Raw genomic sequence first — 23707 nt, 5'->3', positions numbered from 1 at the left:
TCGTCTCATCTCAGCTACGCTCCTTTCCAGTACTGAACCGCGCATATACTGGGATCGGCTGGACAGACTTTTGCTTCTGCTTGGGATATTCCATAATCGAAGAAGCGCAGCGTGTTCAATTGATGATGCGCCGTCGTCATTTATCATTTATGAGAGCTATCTAGTTCAATCTTCAATCTTGAGTTCTATCCGCGTTACCACGCGGAAATCAGTTTCAGAATAGATTATGTCCGATGTTTCGGAAGAGACAGCTGCAAATGAGCCACCGGCACAATCCTCGCAGACGCGGTGGGCGTTCATCGATGCTTCGAACAACAGCCGAAGCAATCTCACCCGAGTCAAACGCCATGTGATGCAAGAATATATGCGGCAAAAACGCGGTGGCCAGCCGCAACCAGACAATGAGAATGGCGAATCTGTGAAGGAAAAAGAGGAATCACAGCCAAAGGTTCGCAGGCGACCGAGGAACAAGAGTGCGGAAAAGAGTACCACCGAGAAGGAGAAGAAGGATCGTGGCAAGAGCCGGAGGAGAAAGAGCCCGGACGCGTCGACAGATACACGACAGGAGGTTGAATCCATGCGCGAGGATTCCTTAGGGGAGGGTTCATCGACAGGGATTGGGGAGAGTCATGTCTTAGTAGCTGCAGGCCAGACTAAGGCGAGTACTCTCGTCTCTGTTTCAACCTCCGATCTACCCAAATCCTATGCATCTGGTGACCAGAGCAGCAACTCCGGGTCCGACAGCCGGTCACCGTTGTCCTCTGCCCCAACAACTCCCTACGAGCTAACCCTCTCCCCCAAATCTATCCTCAGCGCAGCGCGAACTGATCCCTTCAACACTTTGCCTATGGATTTGGATGCGGAGGGTCGCAGGCTCTTTGACTTTTACGTCAACGAGATGCCGGCTTGCTCTTACGGCAACCACTTCCGGTCCCCTAAGGCTCACAATTGGTACACGGCCGTATTTGTTCCCGAGGGCATGAAAGGTCCTGTCGCCTTCCAGAACACGATCCTCGTCCACGCGGCCAACACATGGGCCTGGGTCCGGAATGAGGAGGAAACGAAGATGACTCTGGTCCACCGTAACCGGGCCATCTCCATGCTCCGAGAGCATCTGGCTGCAAATCCCGGAGACATTAGCGACGTGGCCATCATTGCATGCCTCAGTGCAGCCGGTTTGGAGGACTTTGACCCCCGTCCCGGACGCAAGCAGATCAGCTGGATCCACATGCGAGCTGCTCGGGAGATGATCCGAGCGCGCGGTGGGCCTGCCGCATTCGAGAACACCCGGCTGGGGATGTTGATCAACTGGCAGGACTATATTCTGTCGGGGTATGAAACTCATGGGCCGAGCTTTTTCTTTGAGCCCAATCCACCTATTCCTTCACCGCCTGATGTTACTCCAATGACTTCAAGGAGCGAACCTTCCCTACCAACTTCCTCATGTCTTTCCACCGACTTTGAAGGTGTACCTTCTACGGCCCCTACCTTCTCCCCCAGAGATGAACTCCAACACCAATGCAACGAATTCATCGAGTTCCTCAAACGCTGCGAGCAACTCGCCCTCCACCAGCAATCGCACACCAACCCGGCCATCGCGCCCATGCGCCACACTGCCTTCCAACCTACCTCCCTCTTATACCAGATTCTCGCCGCCCCGCCAGGCGTCCGATTCACCGCCTCAGGCAACCGTAAACAATTCGTCGCCCGCCTCGTCGCGCTGATCATGTTCAACGCCGGCCTATGGGACTACCGCTCGTCCATCGCCCACAGCGAGACCTTCCTGCGCACGCTGGAGCAGGCCGTGCTCGAAAGCGAGGTCAACATGAGCGGCTCAGTCGAGGCCCTGCTGCAGATCATGCTGGAGTGCAACGACGGGACGGCCACGGCCAGCACCAGTCCCGACCTCCCCTCTGCTTTTCTGCTGGATGAGCTCGAGCTCGAGCTCGAGCTCGAGCCCGCCTCGCCTGATTTCACGCAGTACTCGCCCACTGCGCGAACGCCGTACGGTCGCCCTTGGTTTGCGGGGCGGATGCTCAAGGTCGCCAAGCGCCTGGGCTACGAGACGTGGATGCGCGTCAGTGATTTTCTGCTGGGGTGCTTAACGCTTCAGGTGTGGGAGGGCTCGGTTGCGGGGTGGGAGGGGGCACTCCGGCAGGAGATCCTCAGTGCGCCGCTTACGAGTTATGTTATGCCTGCGTTGAGGTGATCATCCATGTCTCGTTTCCAGTTTATAAATATTATAATGTCCATTGGTGGGTTTGTACAAACAGGATACGGCATGTGACTACGGCGTCGTTGGTGATGTCTAAATATATTTCTCTCTATTCAGTTACAATTTTATCTTCAAAACACTACACTGCATATTTATATCCCGGTTGTAAACTCTTTCCCCTGTGTAACCTGCAACGTAACACCCGCCTTGACATCCTCCCGCATGTCCAACCCACACGACCGGGCCCTGCGACGCCGCCGAGCCGGCGTACCGGTAGTAAACACCTCGCCCACCTCCTCGAGGGACTTGCCCGCGGTCTCCGGGTAAAACGCCCAGACAATCACCGCCGCAGCCCAGTTGAACGCAACAAAGCAGTAAAAGTACTTGTACTGCAGCGTGGTCAGCGCAATGGGCGAGCACTGCGCAAAAACGAGATTGAGGCTCCAGTTCGTGGCGGTCGCGATGGACGAGCCGCGGGCGCGGATGGCGGTGGGGAAGATCTCGGCGGGGTACAGCCAGGAGATGAGGCCGAGCGAGGTGAAAAAGAGCGAGAAGACGAAGAACATGGCGATGGCGGCGCGGAGGGCTGCAGGAGAGGAAGGGACCGAGGAGTCCGCGTCCGGGGCGAAGTTGCCGTAGTAGCGGGCGAGGGTGGCTTCGACGCAGAGGGCGGCGCCCATGCCGAGCAGGGAGGGGATGAGCAGCTTGCGGCGGCCGACGCGGTCGATGAAGAGCAGGAAGACGGTGTTCCAGAACTGGGCGAGGGCGCCCCAGACGCCGGTGATCATGAGGGTGGTGGAGGTGGGGAGGCTGAGCGAGCGGTAGATGCGTGGGCTGTAGACCTGGATGACGTTTATGCCGGAGCACTGGGTGAAGGCCTGGATGCCGCAGGCGAGCAGTACGCGGTGGCGCCAGGTGGGCGAGGAGAAGAGCAGCTGGCGCCAGGAGGAGACGACGGTGCGGGAGTCGGAGGCGATGCTCTCGCAGATCTGGGTGAACTCGGACTCGACGAGGTCGGTGTTGGTGCGGGTGTGGTTGAGATGCAGGCGGTTGAGGACGGCTTTGCCGGCGTCCTTGTGGCCTTTTTGAATCAGCCATCGTGGCGACTCTGGGAGAAACCAGACTCCGATGCCGAGGATAACGGCGGGGGCGGCTTGCACGGCTAGAGGGAACCGCCAGGAAAAGGCGCCTGTGTGCAGGGAGCAGCCATATCCGACCCATTGCTACAGCAGTCAGCGATTAGACTGTTCGGAAGATGAGAGTCAGAGGGACATACTGCGACGACCACACCCAGCCCAAGCATCCACTGCTGCATCGCACCGAGAAAGCCACGAATATGTGCGGGAGAAACCTCGCTCTGGAGTCAGTTAGCAGGAAGAGCATGTCGAGTGTGTAGGATGGGTGTTGGACAGCGCTCACACAGTAGATCGGAATGGTGGTCGACATCAAGCCAATAGAAAAGCCAGCAATCAAACGGCCAACAATCAACATGGCAATGTGCGTAGCTCCAGCCTGGAGAGCAGCACCCAGAGCGGCCAGCAGAGCACCTACGAACATGACTGGGCGGCGGCCAAAGGGGTCGCAGATGTAGGGGACCGCGATGGACCCCAGAATGGCTCCTCCTGTGGCATGTTAGATCTAATACTCGTCCAAAAAGCAGTAGCGGGATGAAACACCATTATATGAAGAGACAATGCCCCCAGTGGCTGCATCAGAAGGGTGATGGAAATGCTGCAGAAAGGCCTCTTGTTCGAGAGTTGACCCAATCACCCCCGAATCGTAACCAAACAGAAAGGATCCTAGAGTGGCCAAGACACAACAGAGGGTGACAAGTAAAAAGGTCATAATAGATTAAACTGAAGAGCAAATTCCAGAGATCATCGTGTGTTATAAACCATTCAAGTCGTTGAGATATGTCTTCTCCTTGTCTAGCTGGCTAGGGGGATCGTGTACGGTCTTTCGCTGGGGTCAGTCATAATCACCTTAAGACTGAGGGATCATAAAGTATGTATAGTTGGCTCAGGTGGCGACCATTCGAAGTATAATTCCTCCAATGAAACTATGATTATGATTAGACTATGATTAGAATTAGGATTAGGACTCGGATTATAAACCTTCTCTAAGCATGCGATGATTTTTATAAGACAACTGAATAATAAGCAGCAGATAGTTACTGTATGGTACGGAGTACATTTTAGTGCATTCATTCATGCTAGGATTATTCACACACATAGCTCCCTATCGGCATGCTTTTTATTGTTACTTAGGACAATAGAACAACTCTCTCTCTTATTAATAATCCTTAGAGAGGTAACTAACAACCTACAGTAAGTCAGCAGACTCAGTATGTAACTATTTACGGAGCAGTGTGGGTGATTCAGACCCATCTCTCCATCTTTGCTAGAACAGTGGACCCTCCAGTCTTTTTTGTTCGCAGCTTCTAGCTTATCAGATTCTCTAAAGGCGTCTCAGGTTTTTTTTTCTCTCCAAAGATTCGGTATCTAGTTTCACCGCAATTATCTACCGAGGCTTCTTCGAACATTCGATGCTGACACTACTGGTCTTAGCCAAAGCCTTCGGTGTCTTGTTTGTGAGATCAGCCCTGTTGCGTTGATCATCAGGGAGATAATCATCCTAATCATCTCACTCTGCCGTTGTCACTGTCTCGTCGTCTATCGCTCTCATCCTTCTCTTCTTTTAGACTGGTTCGGGCCCGATCAGTTCATCCGAGTTGTGAAACTTCCTGCTTGGACCAGTTTGTACGCCCAAAGGTGCGTGAATACTTTTCCGACCCTTGTCCCAGTACCTTCGATCTATCTACAGCTCTATACTGCGCGAAATTACTTGTTGAGTTCCGGCATTGCCGTATTCTCTATCCAACATCATCCCTGTTGGTTTGTCATCTCTTATGCTCATCCTTTTTGCGCCATTTTCCCTGCTCTACTGAAAGCGGAAGCACTGACCAACCACGGAAGCATAAGCAGTCAGAAGGGAAAAGAAGGCCACAAGTGGGACGCCGACTAAACTTGGGGATCGCCGTCTTTTATTCGACTATTATTCTAGTAGCATTTTTACGGTCCTGAGTGTCTCTTGGGCATCCATAATCCTGCCGATATTTTTACTACTACTCAGGCCGAGTGTGACGCCCTTCTTTGTTGATTTTGACTCATCCCTCTTCGGTCGGATCACTTATTGTTCGGTCGGACTTAAGGCCTGTCTGGCTCTTGTCGCCGGGAAATAACGACCCTTAAGGGATTGGAATCCCAGCACCTAAGAACAAAGTTCCATTGTGGACTCTTTATTGGTTTTAGCCGCAGAGATTACTTCATCCCTCTTCGGCTTTTCTCTCTCTCTTACTCAGACACACTCCTCCGTGTGCCTTCCATGACTCTTGTGGTAATCCTCCGATCTGCCCCTCGTGTGCGATAGGTCTTGCATCGCCACGCGGGCTGTTATTTCTTCCTCTTCCAAATCTATCTGATTCTCCCCCTTGCATGAACCTTTGCGCCAACGTCATCGTCAAGAATGGCCGCCAATTCCAGCCCGTTCGCCGGCGCCCCCGCCGAGACCTCTAACGAGGACGATCCCGCATCCGCATCAGATACACAATTTTACAACTATGACGACTCGAATTCATCCGCTCTTCCTGGTCATCCTCAGGATGTCGCTTCCGGTCATGGCCATCTTTCCGATTCGAAATCGAAGGAGCCTCATCCCATGCAGAAGCGGCGCCGAGTGACTCGCGCCTGCGATGAATGTCGTCGCAAGAAAATCAAGTGCGATGGGAAACAGCCGTGTACGCATTGCACAGTCTATAGCTATGGTAATTTGGCCTTCATAACCATGGATCTTCGGTTCTTCTGACTTGATACCGCACCAGAATGTACGTATGATCAACCCTCGAACCGGCGCCGAAACCCTGCGCCGCAATATGTCGAGGCACTCGAGAATCGTTTGCATAAAGCCGAAGCCCTTCTCCGCGTGGTTCTACCGGACCTGAACCTGGACGACCCTCAGTTTGACGTGCATGCGACCGAGCAGATGCTGGCCGCCATCAAAAAGGAAAAACCGCAGCCGCCAATGCCAACCGCAAGCGCCCCTAAAACCTCGACTGCTCCTGAACCGACAACGGACGCAGCGGACGGTGGTGCCGGTGACGAGTCACTGTTGGAGTCTATGGTTGAGAATTCAGGCTGCCTGGATTTGGATGACCAGGGTCATTGGGATTATCATGGACATACCTCCGGTATCATCTTCCTGCAACGGTTGCGCAAGCAACTTGGGGCTTCAGACATGCCGGTCCCGTCGTTCCGAACACGGGTCCTCTCTCAGATGTTGGATAGCCCCAAGTCGACGTCCGAGTCTCCGTCGGATTCCTCGCTACCCCCCACTCACGATCTGCCCCCCGGGATGTTGCACAGCGTCTGTGCCACCACGCTTTGTACGATGGATGCTCTCTTATGCGGTTCGTGCACGAGCCCAGCTTCTTTGCCATGCTAGATCGAATCTATGATACCCCTCCGGAGCAGTTTGGAAACGAAGAGAATTCGTTCTTGCCGCTTCTGTACATCGTCATATCAGTTGGCTGCTTGTTCTCAGATGACGGGGCTGGTACCCTGGATATTGCAGGTTATGAAGGCGCTATTGGTCAAGGGTAAGTTGAGTTTTGAAAAAGTCGCTTATCGGCCGCAACTGATTTTCGGCGGTACAGATTTCAATATTTCAAGGCTGGCCGACAACTCCTGGACATCACCGATTGCCGTGATTTGACCTCGTTACAAGCAGTTTGTTTCATGGTCTTGTTCTTACAATCCTCCGCCAAACTAAGTACGTGCTATTCGTATGTGGGAATAGCGCTCCGTTCGGCTCTGCGCTTAGGCCTGCATCGCTCTGTAGCCGCCGACTTCAACCCCATCGAGCGAGAGTTGCGGAAACGCATTTTCTGGGTCGTGCGGAAGATGGACGTCTACGTGAGCACCCTGCTGGGGCTGCCCCAGATGTTGAGCAATGACGACATCGATCAGGAGTACCCTATGGATGTTGATGGGCAGTTTATCACCAAGGATGGTATTTTGCCCATGCCGTCGGATTATACGCCCTTGATGGCAGGGGCCAACGCCCACACTCGGCTGTCCAACATCATTCTCAAGGTGGTAAAGTACATATATCCAGTGAAGAATGCTCTGCATCCGTCCAAGTCGGATATGCGCTACATGGTGAGTCATTCCAAGATTCGCGAAATCGAGCGCGACTTGCAGACCTGGATGGAGGAACTGCCTGCAGCTCTCCGTCCGGGGACGGAGGTATCTCCCCAGTTAGAACGGTATGCACCTCTTTCTCTATGGCGTCTGCTGTCTGAGACTAATCGTTTACAGTATCCGACAACTGTTGCGAATCAGCTATGCTCACGTGCAGGTTGTCATGTATCGACCCTTCTTGCATTATGTGTCTAGCGGGTCACAAGCTCGAGGTGTGGACCGACGGTCATACGCTTGCGCCGCCGCATGCGTGAGCGTCTCACGAAATATTGTCCATATTACGACTGGCATGCACAAGCGAGGACTGCTCAATGGGTCCTTCTGGTTTACCATGTACACGACCTATTTCGCCATCTTGTCCTTGATCTTCTTTGTACTCGAGAATCCTGACTCGCCGACGGCCAAGGACGGTGTTTTGAAAGACGCCATGGAGGGCAAGAATACTCTGGCCGGACTGGCGAAGAAGAGTTTGGCGGCAGATCGCTGCTCGCAGAGTCTCAATTCTCTGTTCAAGAACCTCCCTGAGCTCTTGAAAAACCGCCAGAGCTCGGTGAAGCCTGTGAATCTCAAGCGTCCAGCGCCGGCTGCTGTCTCTCGGCCTGCTGCAAATGTGAAGAGTCAGCAATCTGCGCCGGAGATAGCGCCTCCGCAGAGAGCTAGTACTTTTCCGCTGCAGCTACTGAGCCGACAGTCCAAGGCCGAGGCGAGCAATACACCCAAGAGCTTGGACGATAGCCATAATTTTGGCAGTGGCAAGATGTTGTATCAGAGCCAAGTCAATACCCAAGTCAGTACCCCAACATGGCCTCCGTCTACCCCGGAGCCCCGTACCGACACCACCACCACGACGACGCCCGAGCCCCTTATTGCCGATCAAGCTCGCGCAACGACCACAGCATCTCCAATGCCGGGGATGCATTCGCGAGAGCCCTCGTCGGGGCAATTCTCAGCACAGCAGTTGGCCAATACTGGAAATTTGCCGGACCTCATGCCCATCATGTTCCCATCCGACGATCCCTTTGCCTATCCCACTCAACCAATGTCCACATTGGAAGATGACCATTTCCGCGTCGACGGACTGGGTCTACAGTCAGCGAATCAGTTCGGATTCGACCCGTCATCGCAAGGGTTACCGTCGAATGATTCACCAATGGGCGCGGTGTCCACTCCGACGTTTGACAACTTTGGCACTTTCCCGCTTTTCAATAATGGAACGTCAACCGGCATCAATGCCACACTCCCGCATCGTGTCGCACCGCAGAAGCAGCAGGCCATGAACCAAGCGCGGCTGCAGTCACCCGTGTCGCATAGCTCGACTCCTGGCAGCGGCACCGAGGCGGTCAACAGCCCCGACCTGGTGTCTATCCCCAATCAGAACTTCATGTGGCAAGGATACAACTTCCAGCCACAGACGTTCCCTCAGGATTCGTCAGGGCCGCAACAGGTACCGACGACAACTGAATCACAGGGCTTTAGCATGGGAATAAACGAGAACAACGAAATGGGAGCGGGCCTTGACATGGGGTTTCTCCCTCTAGACGATATCTTCGGCGATCCCTGCCGACCAAACACGCTCGCCAACGATGACTGGATCCAGTGGATGAATGTGGGAAGTTGATGAATGGTGCAGCTTATGATACGGTCTAAAAAATTCGGGTTTGATTCTACGAGATAATGAGAAACTAGTGTACGGTCATGTCATGTGTTTGGCGTTCAGGACTGGTATATACGGGAGTACCTTTATTCTATTAGGTTAGTACTGGTAGTTTAATGTCAATTACACATATTCTATTCAATCCGATTTACAACCTATCTGGCTTTTTGGTCTAGTCTACAGTATATACATTCTATTAGAATTGAATCAACTCCTCCGCGGCGGCTGGTACCAGCTCCAAATATTCAGACCAACCTTCGTTCCCGACGTGACGGGCAGCGCCGCATGCCATGTCTCGGGATACCCCGTCCCATCGGGCCTCAGATTCTCCCAGAAAATGGCATTCCCCTTGATAGGTTTGAACGTGATGCCCTCCCCCGTCCCCCTGGCCCTGTCCTTTCCTTTTTGCGCTTTGTTGTCCTTGTCACCATCCCCCAGCTCCGACGCATCCTCGTCCTGACACTCCAAAAACCGACACCACCGCCTATCAACCGGCATACGCAAGCGCGGGAAATTCGTCCCCCCACCGGTACAGTTGTCGTCGAGGTAGACCATGAACGTGCTGGCGCGGTCGCCGCCGCGCGCGACGGAACCCGCCCAGTCATAGTGGTGCCTGTAGTGTCCGGAGGTGTTGTAGCGCTGGGCCCACATGCGCTCGATGTACAGGTGTGGGCGCCACCCCTGGAAGGCGCGGGCGCGGTCCTCGATACACCGGACGGTGGGGTCGCGGTCGAGCAGGGCGCGGTCGGAGAGCCGGGTGGAGGGTCGATGCGCTCGGTGATGCCGTTGTAGATTATGCTGGGGGTGTATTTTCCTACGCTTTTTCGTATCCGTTAGTGGGTGTTGTGGTGGTTGTGGGAATTGGATGATGAGAAGTACCTGATGTCGACGAGGTGGTCTGCTTCGGAGGTGGTGAGGAAGCCGTCGATGTAGATGACTAGGGGGTTGCGGGAGAGGAGGTGGATGCGGTAGGTTGGGTCGAGGGGGCAGTCGGGTGTGATTCCGTCGTCGATACTGATGAAGGTGTCGTCGAGGAGGTTGAGGGCTTGGGAGGGGGCGAGGTCATCTGCGTCTTGGTCGTTTGCGCCGTTGGGGAAGAGGTAGTCGGCGGTGGATGGGCTGAGGGAGGATTCTTCTGGAGGGAAGAATTGGCGGAGGAGGGGGCGAGGACGAAGAGATAGAGGGGAGGAGGTAGAAGAGGGAGGAGAGGACGGTAGAGAGTTTAATTGACATGGTATATGTACAATTGTGAAGATATACAGGTCTATGTGCTGACGTAGGAAAAAGGCTGATAATAAGAAAACGAAGTAAAGACTGATCAACCCATTGATAATGAAGGTTCAATTATACGACAGGAATCCAAAAAGAGCAGACTTGAGGTCTTTCAGTCCGGTTGTGATGGACAATTGACTGTCATCGTCGCGTGTATGAGGACGGCTGGTGATATACGGAGCATGGAGAGAGGACTGGTGGATCCGATCCTCTTTCACCGCTCTGCTGGATATTCTGAATTCATCATGCTTGAGTATGCAAAGTCCTCTGTTTGAAATCAGTGTACAGCTATTGACAAAGAAGAAGAACAAAGGTTCTGATCCAAGGCTCACAGCAGATGAGTGACGTGTTGCTAGAGTCGAACAACTGAACAATCCTGTACAGCTTCATGCACGGTCTACTCCGTATTGCTAATGACACAATTCCTTGTGTCTGACTAAGCCATACTGTCTACCTTAGAAATTCGTATGTTTCTTCGGAGTGAGATGAAAATATGTTGTTGCCTGGGATCAGGGATAAATTGATGTTATTATTAGGCTGTTGCAAAGAGGCTTGTTACTACTGCCTCACCGTCCCTCGGAGGGCAAAGGTGTCGACTCATAAGGCTTGACATGCACACAGCACACCAAAATTTAGGAATGACGGTAGGGTAGACATACCATGTGATCAGGCCGTCCAATACCTAATCGACTAACTACTCGTAGTCACTGTAGACAGATAGATACTAGTGATTTTCGCTCGACCAAACTGAATCAGAAGTACTCCAATGGTTGAGCATGTGGTCATATCCTCGACGGATCTGTTGCAAATACTACTGCTAATCCCTACTAAACCCGCTGCTCAACATACATAGTAGACTAAGGTACCTAGGAGGAGACTAGGTCTAGGATTATATTGAGGTACGTAGCATTATTACGAGCAGGATTGATTTGCTGTCAATAATAACATGCCAAGTTCTCAGTACTAGAAGTATCTTACCCCGGATAAGACCGGGGCTGTCTCGGACGTTCCCCAATTTGGTGCTCACGACGAAGACCCGACACCGGTGACTTGAATGGTGGATTAATCCAAACTAATCATGGAGATGACCACTGTCGGCGTCTCTGCAGTTTTACATGTGTCAGAGGATGAATAATGTCTCAAGACAGTAGTGATTTGATGATGGGTACTCCGTAAACTGGCCACCTCAACTTCCAAGTCCCAAGACTCCCCATCCACGGGGCGGGAGACGAGTTGCCAAGAGAGTGGCCATCGTTCTGTGGTGCAACTGGGAGAGGAATTCTTGGTGTCTTGGTCTTCTTGTCAAGAATAGGTAATGAATTTCCATCGCGACTCGCTTGTAATCTTATTAGCTTTGGAATCCTAGGTCATTATGATTACCCATAATATGAACATCTTACCTCTCAGAATAATTATTGCTCCTTCGAGTCTAGCAAGGATGCGGGGTTTTTGGAGGTAGACGGAATTCGTAATTTATCGGTAACGCCTGGTATGGTTTTGTTCTGATAATGCCTTTAGCGCGGGTGAGCTGCTCGGATCGGATCAATCGCTTCATCCGGCAAGCGACCTTTTGTTCAGTGTTGTGGGATCTTCTTCTGTAGAAAATTCTTCCTCCTAGACACTGACAACTTTCACAAGATCATGCTCAAACCGGGCTGTGATTTTTGCTCACAAAATATGTGCATTATGACGGAATCACAGAACTCCTCTGATCTATCCTCCAGGTCACGGAGAAACTCAATACAAGAGCCAAACGGGCGTGGACGGAGCAGTACCACTGGCTGTTACCAATCGGGTGCAATGTACTCTGTAACTTGCCTAACCTAAGCGATCAGCACAGCCCACCCGCAATTTTCGCCTCAGCCAGTAATGTGTCGTGGCTCGACGCCACTCAGGCTTGGGCCCGCATGGCTCTTGGCCCGGTCTTGTCCCTGTCTTGGGTTGTCCCTCCGCCCGGCTGTGCAATGCGCTTTTTTCTGGGCTTCTGGGCTTCTGGGCATCCTACTTCTCCTGCTCTCCTAGATAGTCTACTCCCGTACGACTTTCTGGGCTGTTATTCCCCCCTCCTTTTCCCGCAATTGTTGTCCTTTCTACTTGCCATCCGGCCCAAGGACAAGAACCCAAGCATTCCCCCCCCTCTGCCTCCTCTTCCTCTCTTCCAAGACTTTCCTCTCTTCTATCCGTCCATACCCCCTTCCCTCCTCCATCTCCATCCTCTTTCTCCCTTTATTCCTATCTTACTTCGTTAAGAACTCTTGTCTACGTGTGCCGTGTGTACACGACTTTACAGCTTCTTTTGCGTTGTCTTTTAGCGGCGATTCACCGTGTCTTGCCGATCATTTTCTGGCTGACGACGTCCGTCGCTCCTCCGATAAATTGATTCTCTGACTCATTTTAACCCTTCTACCCTTCTCCCTTTCTCTCCTTGTGTTGAGAAACGCGACTCATCGCAGTTAACTGGCGTTGATATCCTCCCTTCATTCTCCGCTGCTCCCAAGAAAAGGGACAAGAAATCAGTCTTGGCACAATGTCTGAACACCAAGAGAACGCAACCAACAACAACACAACTGCTTCGCCTTCGGCAACGGCAGCTCCTATGCCTGCACCCATCTCGCAGGAGCAGCCTTCGTCGCAGCCTGCAGCTACAACCCCAGCTCCTGTGTCTACTTCGACCCCTCCAGCTTCTGTGACTGCGACCGCGGCTGCTGCGACCGCGGCTGTTAGTGCTCCCCAAATGAACGGAACCCCTTCAAGTGATGAACAACTTTCCTGCTTGTGGCAGGGTTGCTCTGAGAAATGTCCTTCTGCAGAGACACTTTATGTAAGTCTTTGTCATTTCTTCATACCCTGCATCTCTTCAGTCGCCTCAACCTCGACAAAAAACACCCCTCAACCGGACAACACAAACACCACCTGGGCTACTTGAACAAGACTGACAGAACCAGGATCACATCTGCGAGCGTCACGTCGGTCGAAAGAGCACAAATAACCTCAATCTGACATGCCAGTGGGGAAGCTGCCGCACCACAACTGTTAAGCGTGACCACATCACGTCTCACATCCGTGTCCACGTTCCTCTGAAGCCTCATAAATGTGAATTTTGTGGAAAAGCATTCAAGCGTCCCCAGGATCTCAAGAAACACGTGAAGACCCATGCCGATGATTCGGTGCTTGTGCGGTCGCCCGAGCCGGGAGCCAGAAATCCGGATATGATGTTTCATGGAGCTGGAAAAGGTAATGACGAATGCCGATTCTCTCTCTGCAATCTCGGAACTGACATGATCCTTCTTGATCAGGCTATGCTGCTGCCGCCCATTATTTCGAGCCATCTCTGAATGCAGTGCCCAGCCAAGGATACGCCCACGGTGCTCCGCAATACTATTCGTCTCATCACCCACACCAGCCGTCCAATCCTTCCTACGGAAACGTATACTATGCTCTCAACCACGGTCACGACGGCCATGCTTCGTATGAATCCAAGAAGAGGGGCTACGACGCTCTGAACGAGTTCTTTGGCGATCTGAAACGCCGTCAATTCGATCTTCACTCTTACGCAGCGGTTGGCCAACGCCTCCTTGGTCTTCAGAATCTGTCTCTCCCTATCCTGACCGGTGGCCCTGTGCCTGAATACCAGCCCATGCCAGCGCCGGTGGCCGTGGGTGGTGGCTACGGCCCTGGTGGACACGGTGCTCCTGTCTACCATCTCCCCCAATGAGCAACATCCGCACGAAGAACGACCTGATCAACATCGATCAATTCTTGCAGCAGATGCAGGATACCATCTACGAGAATGACGATCATGTTGCTGCTGCTGGTGTCGCACAGCCTGGAGCCCATTACGTTCATGGCGGCATGAGCTACCGCACTACACACTCTCCCCCACGCAGCTTCCTCCAAGCCACACTGTGGCCACCACCTCTGCTAGTTCTTCCATGAGCAACCCTGCCACGCACTCGCCTCCCACTGGCACTCCGGCTTTAACCCCTCCATCCAGCGCCCAGTCGTACACCTCTGGTCGTTCTCCAATCTCCATTTCCTCCGCTCATCGCGTTTCGCCGCCTCACCATGATGGTGGCTCGAGCATGTACCCCAGACTTCCATCAGCCACGATGGCCGACCATCTGGCGGGTGGCTACCCCACTGCGTCGAGTGCTGCTCCTCCTTCTACCCTCAGCGGCATCTTTGATGATGATCGTCGCCGGTACACTGGAGGCACTTTGCAGCGTGCTCGTCCCGAAGAGCGTCGCCTGTCCATCCAGATGGACACCTCTCACGACGGCAAGGAGGACGGCGAACGCACGCCTACCGGCAAAGCCCGTTCGTCGGATTCCAATTCCCCAGTGCGCATTTCGGCTAACCTCATTGATCCTGCACTGCACTCGAGCAGCCCGTCTGAGGCCGAGGCCGCTCTGCGCACCGCTCAGGCAGCTACGGAGGTGGCCGAGCGTGCCGACTCGCAGTGGGTGGAGAAGGTTCGCCTCCTGGAGTATCTGCGTAGCTACATTGCATCCCGTCTGGAAAGGGGCGAGTATGACTCCGACTCCGATGGCCATACTTCGGTCGCCGCTTCTCCGGATACCAAGCACGATGGACACATGGACGGTGTGGAAACGAGTCATACACCCATCACTACCGAAAAGCCTTCTGCGCCTCCCGCAGCCAAGGCTGAGTCTAACCACGGTGTGATGTATCCCACCCTTCATGGATTGGATGGCGATGAAGATACCAAGATGCACCATTAAATCGTGGGTTATTTGTTGTCGTCACCGGATTCCCCTGTCTTTTTAAGGTTTCCTTTTTCTTTGCCAATGTCGATCCAGCCTTCTCATTTCTCTTTCTACGGAGTTGACCGGGTGTGGACTTTCCTATCGTTTCTGTCTCTTTTTTCAATTCTCGGACTGGGCTAGTTCGTCTTGTGTGTGATTACCATATTTCATTCTCTAACTGTTCCTCTCTCTGCCGGCTGGGACTCTTCTTTGTGCTGTGTATGAAAGGTCCATTTTTTTCAGAACATAACTCAATGGACTTGTGTTTATTGACGTAACTAGTGTACTCGGTAAGGTAGCATGTAGTCTATTGGCCTGTCCGTCTTGCTCTCAACGGTCAACAACCGTTTTCAGCTTTTTGTTTGCTTGCATGGACGGCACTTTGCCAGAGGACAAGACCAGTGCTGTATATGGAATCTCCACTGTGGACTCTGGTGGGAGGAGTGCAAAACAAGGCAACATCGAGAGAGTTGGCTCAAAGTAGGATAAAATGAAGACACTGATTTGCATCCAGTGTAACCATGGGGAGAATGCTACAGTGTCAATTATTGATCCTGCTACTGACTCCTGATCCTCCTGAGGTCATAGTTCAACTGCTTGACATTGCACGAGGCGACGCTCTCTCCCACGAGCCACGCTAAGCCACATCCGGAATGAGTGACGCAAACAGTCGATAGTGCGCAGGTACCTTACCTGACTGGAGCAGTTCATGTCAGGGACTGAACTAACTAAGCTGATCTGGGGAGATGGAAAATAAGCATACCATAAAGGAAGTATACTACTTTGACAGAAACAGACAATTGATTGCTCCCACTGGCTTCTTGTTCTTCAAGTGTTTACAAATTGTCTAGTAATGGTTGTTCTCCGGAACGTTCCAGGCTTCAATTCCGCTTGGCCTTTGCCTGATCCGGTAATGTTCCATTGGATCGATTTCCCAGTCTACTCAGAGTAAGCTCAGGTGAACTGTCGACGATAGGCGATGATGTTGACGACCGGGTTGATTTATTTTTGAGTCAGGTTTGTTCAGTAGAGTCGGTACTCGTGAGATGATGAGGGTGTTCTGTTTGTAATTCGATGTGATTATCAATAAGTGGGTGATCAGCATGAGCACGAGGGATGTCTTGCTGATAATCGGTACGGGTTAATACCTTATTTACTATGTAGTTCTTCTCTTCGTCAACTCTCCGTATAGCCAAACTGGATCTTCGAGGGTGGTCTTCGGCTTGTCTGGATAGATTGGCATGGATTCTCTCTCAAATAAGCAACAAATCAGGAACATTGACTTTCCATGTTTCCTCCATTCCTTCATCGTGCTCCACCCTCGCTTCTGTTTACGGCGGCTGGGGAGGATCCATCGATGGGGCATGGTGGTATTGACTGGATGCGAGTAGCACCTTTAAGACTGGAGGAATCCTCGGTATCAAAATATTTTGACCTCTATCTACTTGTTCTACAGGATCAACAAGTTCATCCTATGTTTGTATCTTGGTGAATGGTGATATAATTGAGTTCTTTTTCCCCACGCGCAAGAGGTCACGCCCCAAACACAATCGGCGCGTTATCATCACTGCGCCATCAACCATCACGAGCAACATCATCATCAATCTCATCATCATCACCAACATCTTCTTCTCTCCATCCTCTATCTACCTATTCCTTTTTTTTTTTTTTTACCCTGCCCTGACATTGGACACAAACCCTTGTCTAATCAAGACCCCTTTTGTCCAACTTAAACCTATCCTTTCAAAAGCCTTACTTAACGCACGTCTACTTTTTTTTTCCCCCTCCGACTAAGTGGCTGGCTTCCCACCCCTCCCACCAGCCACTCACAGATCGCGTCGCTCTCTCTGCGCGGTGGCAAACCCGTCATCAGTTCCTTGGATTCATTTCTTCTCACGCAGTTCGTCCGAGTTTGCGACGAACACTGGGATTTTCCCGGCTTAGGTTTTTCCCTTCTGTTCGTTTGGTCGCCTCTCTGTTTTTGCTTCTCTGCTTCCGTCTATCCGCCTCTGCTTTCGTCCTTCCCAACCTGCATCATACGCCGTTACTAGAGATCATCGAAAACAAAGTACGCCTATTTCTCGTGGTTGATAGTCGATCAGCCTTGTGAAACATATTTGTTTACATCGGCTTAGTCTACCAAACCACAACAAATCAACAAACAATATTGACAAGAAATGCCTCTATCGAATCGGCGCCGCGCGCGGCGCAAGGAAATCCAACTACAGGAAACATCAGACGCGGAGGCTCCGGACTCGTCGCCATCTCGGCCTTCGAATAAGAAGCGCAAGGTAAGTGACCCTACTTAGGCTTATTTTTTGCGATCGGGATGAATTTGTTTACTGATTCTGCTCCCACAGGTCGATCACCGCCCTTCCCCTCCTGCTCGTCCCGCCAAAGCGCAAGAATCCGCCGATGAGGCCGACGACTCGTCCCCCGAAAATGAACTGTCCGCCAACCAGGACCTGGTGGACATGGTCATATCCTGTCTGAATGTCGCCCGGGAAGAAGTGCGCGTGTCACGGGACCACTCGAACAAGAAGACGGAGAACACGCAGAGTATCCGCGCATATGCGAAAATCGCCGGCCGCAACTGGACCTATTACGTCAAAACACTGCATGTCAACATCGGACGCGAACCGGATCGCGAGCCGAAGCTGGATGAGCAGTCGAGTCCCGTTACGATCGCTGCAAGGGCCCTCCCGGACGTCCATGTCGATCTGGGTCCGAGCAAGTTCGTCTCTCGTTTGCACGCGGAGATCTTCTATGACGGCGGGGAGACCCCTTCCTGGCACATCCGCGTCAATGGACGCAATGGGGTTCGGCTGAACAATGTCATTCTGAAGCGCGGGACCGATGCGATTATCTCCTGCGGCGACATCATCGAGATCGCCAACACCCAGATGATGTTCGTCACTCCTGGAGACAAGGCCAATATCCATCCCAGTTTCGTGGCGCGCGCGCAGCGCATCGCCAACGGTGAAGAAGAATTGCTGTCTTGGGATCCCACCCAGCACTCGCATCCCCAGCCATCGCAATCGAGCGCGGTGATGAACGACCAGACCTCAGCGACCGCTTCAGCCGGCGCCAGCGGTCAGCCATCGCTTGCCCCCGCCCGCAGTTCCTCAAACGCCAGGTGACTCCCCCGCCGCGCTCGCCAGACACCGTCGGTCCGCGCACCGCCAAACAGTCGCCGCTCTATAACCGCGGTATGATGATGGAAAGCACGGAGGAGATTGACTACAGCAAAGACTCGGCGAAGGATCTGAAACCGCCATATAGCTACGCCACCCTGATTGCGCAGGCGATCTTCTCCAGCGAGGAGGAGAAGCTCACTCTGAACAGCATCTACAATTGGATCATGGACAAATACGCGTTTTACCGGCATTCTCAGAGCGGATGGCAGGTAGGTCGTCTTCATTTTTCTTTTTACCGTCGCTGCCCGCAACTGACAACTGACAAACTTCAGAACTCCATCCGTCACAATCTATCGCTGAACAAGGCGTTCCAAAAAGTCCCTCGGCGTACAGACGAGCCAGGAAAAGGAATGAAGTGGCAGATTGCCGCGGAATACCGCGAAGAGTACTGGAAGAAGCAGCTCCGAAAGGGAACTACTCAATCTTCCGCCCCGTCGTCGCCTGCCACGAAAGAGCCTGTGTCGCGGGGTACTAACAACCACTCCGAAAACGTCTTCAATGGCAAGAAATCGCCGGCAGTGTCCTCCCCAGGATTTAGCTCGTTCCCCGTAGCACCCGTGGAGGCCTACACGCCGGAACGGGGCTCGCGGGTCGCTCGTGGTGTCGACCATCCTCTGCGCAACACCAGTGCTCGGGATTACGAGGAGCCTTCCCCGTTGCCTACACGTTCTGCCACCAAGAATCACGGGGCCGGCAGCGCATTGACTCGTGCCTATGGACTCTCTGACAATGTGGTGAATTCGCCGCCCGTTCTCTCGTCATCGTACTACGATGATGGCCCGTCGTCGATGATTACGCCGGCCCCGCAGCGGCAGCAGCCTCGACTTCCGCCTCCTAGCACAGCCCAAATCCCGTCCAAGTTCATGCCGATGAGCTCGCCTGCACAATTCTGGAAATTCGCGGACATTGGTAGCACACCAGCACGACCAGTGCCCGACATGAGTCCGCTCAAGGGCGAAGTCGGAGATGGCATCGCCAATTTCCCAAGCAGTAGTCCTCCGCCGCCGAATCTGGTCAGTCCCAGTAAGCCGGGGACATCGAACGGTCTCGGACACGGACGGACCCTTCCGCCGCTGCGAACCGAGCCAGGAGACCTCGGGGAAGCAAGACCGGGTGTCAACGGGGCGGTCAAGTCGGAGCGACCGATGGCGCCGGCGGGGCCGGATGCGGATGATGATGACGAAGAAGGAGGTTTCGATCTCGCCAGGTTTGTTCCCCTGCTTTTGGTCTGATGAATGGCCGATACTGATGGTGTCTATACAGAGGTTTCCAGCCGATTGGATCATACCATCGGCAACTGAGCAATACCGCTCGCGCGAGTGCAGCGACCTCTTGATCCGCTCGCTAATGGATGACTTATGTATTCTATGTACACCTATACCGATTGTATTCGACTAAGATTTGCTGGTTCAAAAAGTCTGACATGTTGCAAACTGATGCATTGCTGTGTGTTTGTTTTCTGCTTTGCTTTCTTTCGCGTCGGGCTCTGGCAGCACATCCGGCCGTCCGGAGTCTTTCTTTATATGTCCACAGGATAGAAGCCTGGGGTTCGCAGAGGGATGGATTGATGCATTTACAACAGGAACGAAAGGCCTGGCGTTGGGTTGCTTGCTTGCTATGTCATGTACGGAGTACTGGGGGGTCTGGTCTCTGGACGACGCGACGATTAGGACGAACTGTAATGATATTTGCTTTCTATCTTTTATCAATTATCCCTACAGACCCTAATCTAGTCTACCTTGACAACCGGCCAGAATCTCTCCTCCAACCACACCACCTGCCGCCACCACTGCACACAGCGACCCATCAGGTTCTCACGCTCCTCGGCCCCCTTGATCTGCCCCGCCAGCTCATCCACCACATCCCCGATGCGCCGCACAAACGCCTCAAACTCGGGACTCGTCCAGTTCGGTATGAACCGCGTCCGCAGGGCACCCCCATCGGCGTCCTGCTCCGGGCCGGCCGTCGTTTTCCTAGATGCCCCACACGACGCCGCAAACCGCCATGCCTGCAGATAACACGCCTCGGTCGCCCACAGCACGACCATCCCCTCCAGCAGACTCGTCGCCGCACTCCCCGCCGACATAAACATATCGATATACGCCTGGGTAATCCGATTCGGCCCAAAGTACGACTCTTCGGCCTTATCCTCGCCGCGCACGCACTCGCCCCGCTCCCGCTCCTCGTCCTCCATGGCGACCGGCAAGGCCGTTAAATCCAGCCCGTACTCATCCGCCGTGTCCTCGAAGAACTGCAGCTCCGTGCGGATATTCACCAGCGCGTCGATAAGCACCTCCATGGCGCGGTGCTCGGCTGTCGAGGTGCGAGGCTTCGAGCTGTCCGGGTTGTGAGGTGGGAGTCGGATTTTGGACAGCAGTAGGCCGATGAAGCGGATGTAGGACTGTGCGTAGAGACGGTCTTGGGAGAGCCATTGCGAGAGGAGCGGTTTGGGGATCTGCCCGCGGCCGGCTTGTTGGAGGAACGGGTGGGTGGTTGCGTTGGAGAGGGGCAGGTGGAGATGTTAAGGAGGTGGACTGTTAGTGGGGTGGTCATTTTGTTTTTGTTTCGTCTTTTTCTTGTTGATAGGGTGTGAGGTAGTGAGGTTGATGGAGTTTGGGTTTGTGGGTGTATTTGGTTGAGGGGCAGGAGGGGCAAAGGTGGTGGGCTGGAGCTTATCATTATCATTATGGGTATCATTATCATTATTATCAGTTTGACGTCAGTCGGCAGTCGGAAACTATACTAGTAGTCAACTAGTCAGGAACAATGCATCTTAATAACAATATCTATATGAATAAGCTTAATGTTCTAGACAGTGCAGAGAAAAGCTACGGACATGCTTAGTGGAGGCGATGGTGTCTGAAGTTGTCGACTTGTTAAGGCTGATCTATAAGAGTTGACAATAGTACTCGTCATGTTATGACATGATCTATGTCTTGGATTTCTTTCGAGTGAGAGGGAAGTTTAAATGCGATGCTAGTATGTCTCCATTTCTACTTGCATAATAGCTGTAACTAATAGAAACTGTGACATGGGTGATTGGGCTGATAGTAACAGCGTTCACAGTAAAGATACTATTGGCTTGATCGGGTACAAGGGGGGGGTGAGGGGGGTACAATAACATAATCATAGTCTGCATAGAGCAGAGATTACCAGGCCAGCAGAAATCTATTCCACCGCTGAAGCAGCAATGCTAACCTCGCCTGTATCACGACAGATCATTCGCACCAGCGCTTCAAGCGTATACCGAGCATCGTTCCCTGCATTGTGCAGGTTCCATCCGATGATTCCTAGTTCGCCGAGGATGCTTGCCAACGAACGCTGGTTTAACTCGCTTCGGATAACACGATACAACTCGGCAGTGTCGATGCGCTCCAGGAAGGCGGTCGTGACATCTTCAAAGACCGGGATGCCCAGAGTTGCCAGGTACTTGACGTCCATCGAAGTATTGTGGCCCACGAGGATCAGGTTGCGCTTCTTGCGCTTGTACTCAGGGCCACTGTCACTGTCCAGCTGGACACCGTCTGTGTCTTCGATACCGAATGAGTACGGTGGCTGGAAGCAGGCCTGAACCACATCGGCCAGTTTCCCTTTGGACACCCATTCGCTCTCCCCAAATTCGAAACTGCCCGGACATCCTGTGACGTATTGACGGTTGACAATGTGGCCATACTCCCGGACTCGCAGGTGACGGGAACGTATTCTGGAGGTCCAATTCTCGGCGTTCTCGCCGGGAGGAATGCCAACCAGATCCACGGTGTCCAGAGTAGAAATGCCCACTTCGGTGACCTGTTCATGGCAACGCTCGTTGCATTCGACGTCAATGCTGACCAAAATCGGCTCTTTCCAGAATGGAAACATCACTGGGTTATTCATATCGAGACGAGGGGTCCCAGTGCTATCTGTGTCAAGTCTTTGCGCCATGCTGCAGTCGTCATTTCGTCTCTCTTCCCAGGATCTTTCGTCAATAAGTTCCGGAAGGTCTAGGGAGTGGTAGGATCGTAGACCAAGGTAGCAATGCATTTTCTTCCGAGTTTGTACCAATTCTGTTTCCGCCTGAACCCGGATCTGCTGTTTCTTCGTCTTGGATGCTTTGCTCCTACTCTTGTTTTTCGACGCATTTATTCCGTGTTCAATCATTTGCTTGTACGCGAGACGCGCTTCATCCATCTCGGTAGGAGGCTCATAGTTGGTCCGCGGAGGGATGGTCGCTTCCAGTTCGTCTTTAATCTCCCGGCTTGTACACTGGCCGATGAACGTCGGTTGACGGACTCCGTCCAGGTTGAAGTCCAAGAGCATTCCCATTTCACTTTCCTCCGGAATCGACAGCGTAACTTCAAGCTCACGATTAATTTCCTGTATGAACTTCTGGGCTTGAGCAGCGGGCACGAGCAACAGTGGATGAGGCCTGAGCTGAGGAGAGACGTGGACATAGTATCTGCGACATTTCTTCATCAGTAGACAGCTATAAGAGTGTAAGACAGGTAACTCACAGATCCCAGACTCTCTGCCAAAACTTTCCTCCGTCGAAATATCGGCTAGCCACCGTCTGTGACAGTTCTTTGCGGACGAACTTGTATGGATATCTGGACATTGCCATAAGGGGACAGAAGAATCCATCCAGCGGTGTTGATGGCTCCTCTTGATCATGGGGGCTGGGATCTTCAGTCTCTGGTATCTGCGTGGATGCGGTGCACTTGTCTGTCTCTTGGACAGTTCTCTTGTCAAGCCCTTCGGCGGTTTCCTCTGGTTTAGTATTGGATTCCGAGGCTTTGCCGTCTTCTTCTTCTAACTGTACTTCTTCCTGCGTTACTACAGCCAAAGAAGCCCCTTCGGCTGCTTTGGAGTCAGGTATGGATACAGCATTGAGACGGGTGTTGAACTGAAGCAAAGACTCGTCCTCGCTGAAGAGCAACTTCAGGCGTTCTGCTCTGCCCATCTCGAAGCTTTGAATATAATGACTGCCACGATTGAAGTGAACAAGTGTTGATAGTTCGAAGGGAGGAGCAAACGTAAGGGCAAAATTGGGAACATAGGAGCGTTTGTCCTACCAGGACAGGCAAACGAGTCCGTGTTGGTAACCACGACCCAATACATGATGCTTGCAACCTTGCGCATATATCAGTGAATGATGAGGTGTACTGCAGTCAGCTATTGTCTCCATTGTATCATGGGCGATCATCTTCACTCTTCTCGCGAGTCTCGCAAACACCGTGCTACCAATCTATCTTCTTGCCATTGGCTTCACTGGCTTCGTTCTCTTTCGTCTATTGTTCTATCCGAATCCTAACCTTCACAATGGAACCAATTTTTCACGGGCCTATTGAGCTGGGGTGTATAACCTG

The 23707-nt window shown here is 52.7% G+C and overlaps 8 protein-coding genes across 8 annotated transcripts; 4 read left to right on the top strand and 4 right to left on the bottom strand.

The window, feature by feature from the left end:
• Positions 1 to 226: 226 nt before the first annotated feature.
• P174DRAFT_374892 (sigma-70 region 2 family protein) lies at positions 227 to 2209 on the top strand (the record flags this gene model as incomplete). The annotated part of the gene is made up of 1 exon (XM_024822597.1): positions 227 to 2209. The coding sequence occupies one exon, from the start codon at positions 227 to 229 to the stop codon at positions 2207 to 2209; it is 1983 nt and encodes a 660-aa protein (XP_024680816.1).
• Positions 2210 to 2301: 92 nt separating this feature from the next.
• P174DRAFT_411308 (sugar porter family MFS transporter) lies at positions 2302 to 4434 on the bottom strand. The gene is made up of 4 exons (XM_024824268.1): positions 3892 to 4434; positions 3635 to 3837; positions 3492 to 3572; positions 2302 to 3438 (listed from the first exon to the last, which is right to left on the bottom strand). Exons 1-4 carry the CDS (start codon positions 4058 to 4060, stop codon positions 2368 to 2370), a joined length of 1524 nt encoding a protein of 507 aa, XP_024680815.1. The 5' UTR covers positions 4061 to 4434; the 3' UTR covers positions 2302 to 2367.
• Positions 4435 to 5740: 1306 nt separating this feature from the next.
• On the top strand, positions 5741 to 9091 carry P174DRAFT_462681 (putative C6 transcription factor (Mut3); the record flags this gene model as incomplete). The annotated part of the gene is made up of 5 exons (XM_024830153.1): positions 5741 to 6038; positions 6096 to 6637; positions 6694 to 6869; positions 6927 to 7538; positions 7591 to 9091. 5 exons carry the CDS (start codon positions 5741 to 5743, stop codon positions 9089 to 9091), a joined length of 3129 nt encoding a protein of 1042 aa, XP_024680814.1.
• A 243-nt stretch (positions 9092 to 9334) lies between these two features.
• Positions 9335 to 10360, bottom strand: P174DRAFT_433605 (oxidoreductase, 2OG-Fe(II) oxygenase family; the record flags this gene model as incomplete). The annotated part of the gene is made up of 3 exons (XM_024825816.1): positions 9335 to 9941; positions 10007 to 10246; positions 10299 to 10360. The coding sequence occupies 3 exons, from the start codon at positions 10358 to 10360 to the stop codon at positions 9335 to 9337; spliced, it is 909 nt and encodes a 302-aa protein (XP_024680813.1).
• A 2152-nt stretch (positions 10361 to 12512) lies between these two features.
• pacC (putative C2H2 transcription factor PacC) lies at positions 12513 to 15141 on the top strand (the record flags this gene model as incomplete). The annotated part of the gene is made up of 5 exons (XM_024832091.1): positions 12513 to 13220; positions 13345 to 13633; positions 13696 to 14093; positions 14132 to 14239; positions 14287 to 15141. Exons 1-5 carry the CDS (start codon positions 12927 to 12929, stop codon positions 15139 to 15141), a joined length of 1944 nt encoding a protein of 647 aa, XP_024680812.1. The 5' UTR covers positions 12513 to 12926.
• Positions 15142 to 17342: 2201 nt separating this feature from the next.
• Positions 17343 to 19698, top strand: P174DRAFT_462678 (putative forkhead transcription factor Fkh1/2; the record flags this gene model as incomplete). The annotated part of the gene is made up of 5 exons (XM_024830152.1): positions 17343 to 17456; positions 17526 to 18285; positions 18327 to 18571; positions 18635 to 19569; positions 19626 to 19698. 5 exons carry the CDS (start codon positions 17343 to 17345, stop codon positions 19696 to 19698), a joined length of 2127 nt encoding a protein of 708 aa, XP_024680811.1.
• On the bottom strand, positions 19629 to 21100 carry P174DRAFT_444256 (putative transcription regulator PAB1642). The gene is made up of 2 exons (XM_024828041.1): positions 20898 to 21100; positions 19629 to 20817 (listed from the first exon to the last, which is right to left on the bottom strand). Exons 1-2 carry the CDS (start codon positions 20913 to 20915, stop codon positions 20092 to 20094), a joined length of 744 nt encoding a protein of 247 aa, XP_024680810.1. The 5' UTR covers positions 20916 to 21100; the 3' UTR covers positions 19629 to 20091.
• A 430-nt stretch (positions 21101 to 21530) lies between these two features.
• Positions 21531 to 23459, bottom strand: P174DRAFT_514552 (3'-5' exonuclease; the record flags this gene model as incomplete). The annotated part of the gene is made up of 3 exons (XM_024832090.1): positions 21531 to 22800; positions 22856 to 23323; positions 23395 to 23459. The coding sequence occupies 3 exons, from the start codon at positions 23457 to 23459 to the stop codon at positions 21531 to 21533; spliced, it is 1803 nt and encodes a 600-aa protein (XP_024680809.1).
• Between the last annotated feature and the right edge of the window lie 248 nt (positions 23460 to 23707).

The sequence above is a fragment of the Aspergillus novofumigatus genome (assembly GCF_002847465.1).
Source record: "Aspergillus novofumigatus IBT 16806 chromosome Unknown P174scaffold_6, whole genome shotgun sequence".
Lineage (NCBI taxonomy): Eukaryota > Fungi > Ascomycota > Eurotiomycetes > Eurotiales > Aspergillaceae > Aspergillus > Aspergillus novofumigatus.
This window is presented reverse-complemented; position numbering and strand designations above follow the sequence as displayed.

Excerpts from the sequence above, each read along its gene's own strand:
- P174DRAFT_411308 (XM_024824268.1), bottom strand. The coding sequence starts at position 4,060 with ATGACCTTTTTACTTGTCACCCTCTGTTGTGTCTTGGCCACTCTAGGA. Across the intron at positions 3,838-3,891 it reads CATTGTCTCTTCATATAATG|GAGGAGCCATTCTGGGGTCC; the intron begins GTGTTTCATCCC and ends AACATGCCACAG. Across the intron at positions 3,573-3,634 it reads CCACCATTCCGATCTACTGT|AGCGAGGTTTCTCCCGCACA; the intron begins GTGAGCGCTGTC and ends AACTGACTCCAG.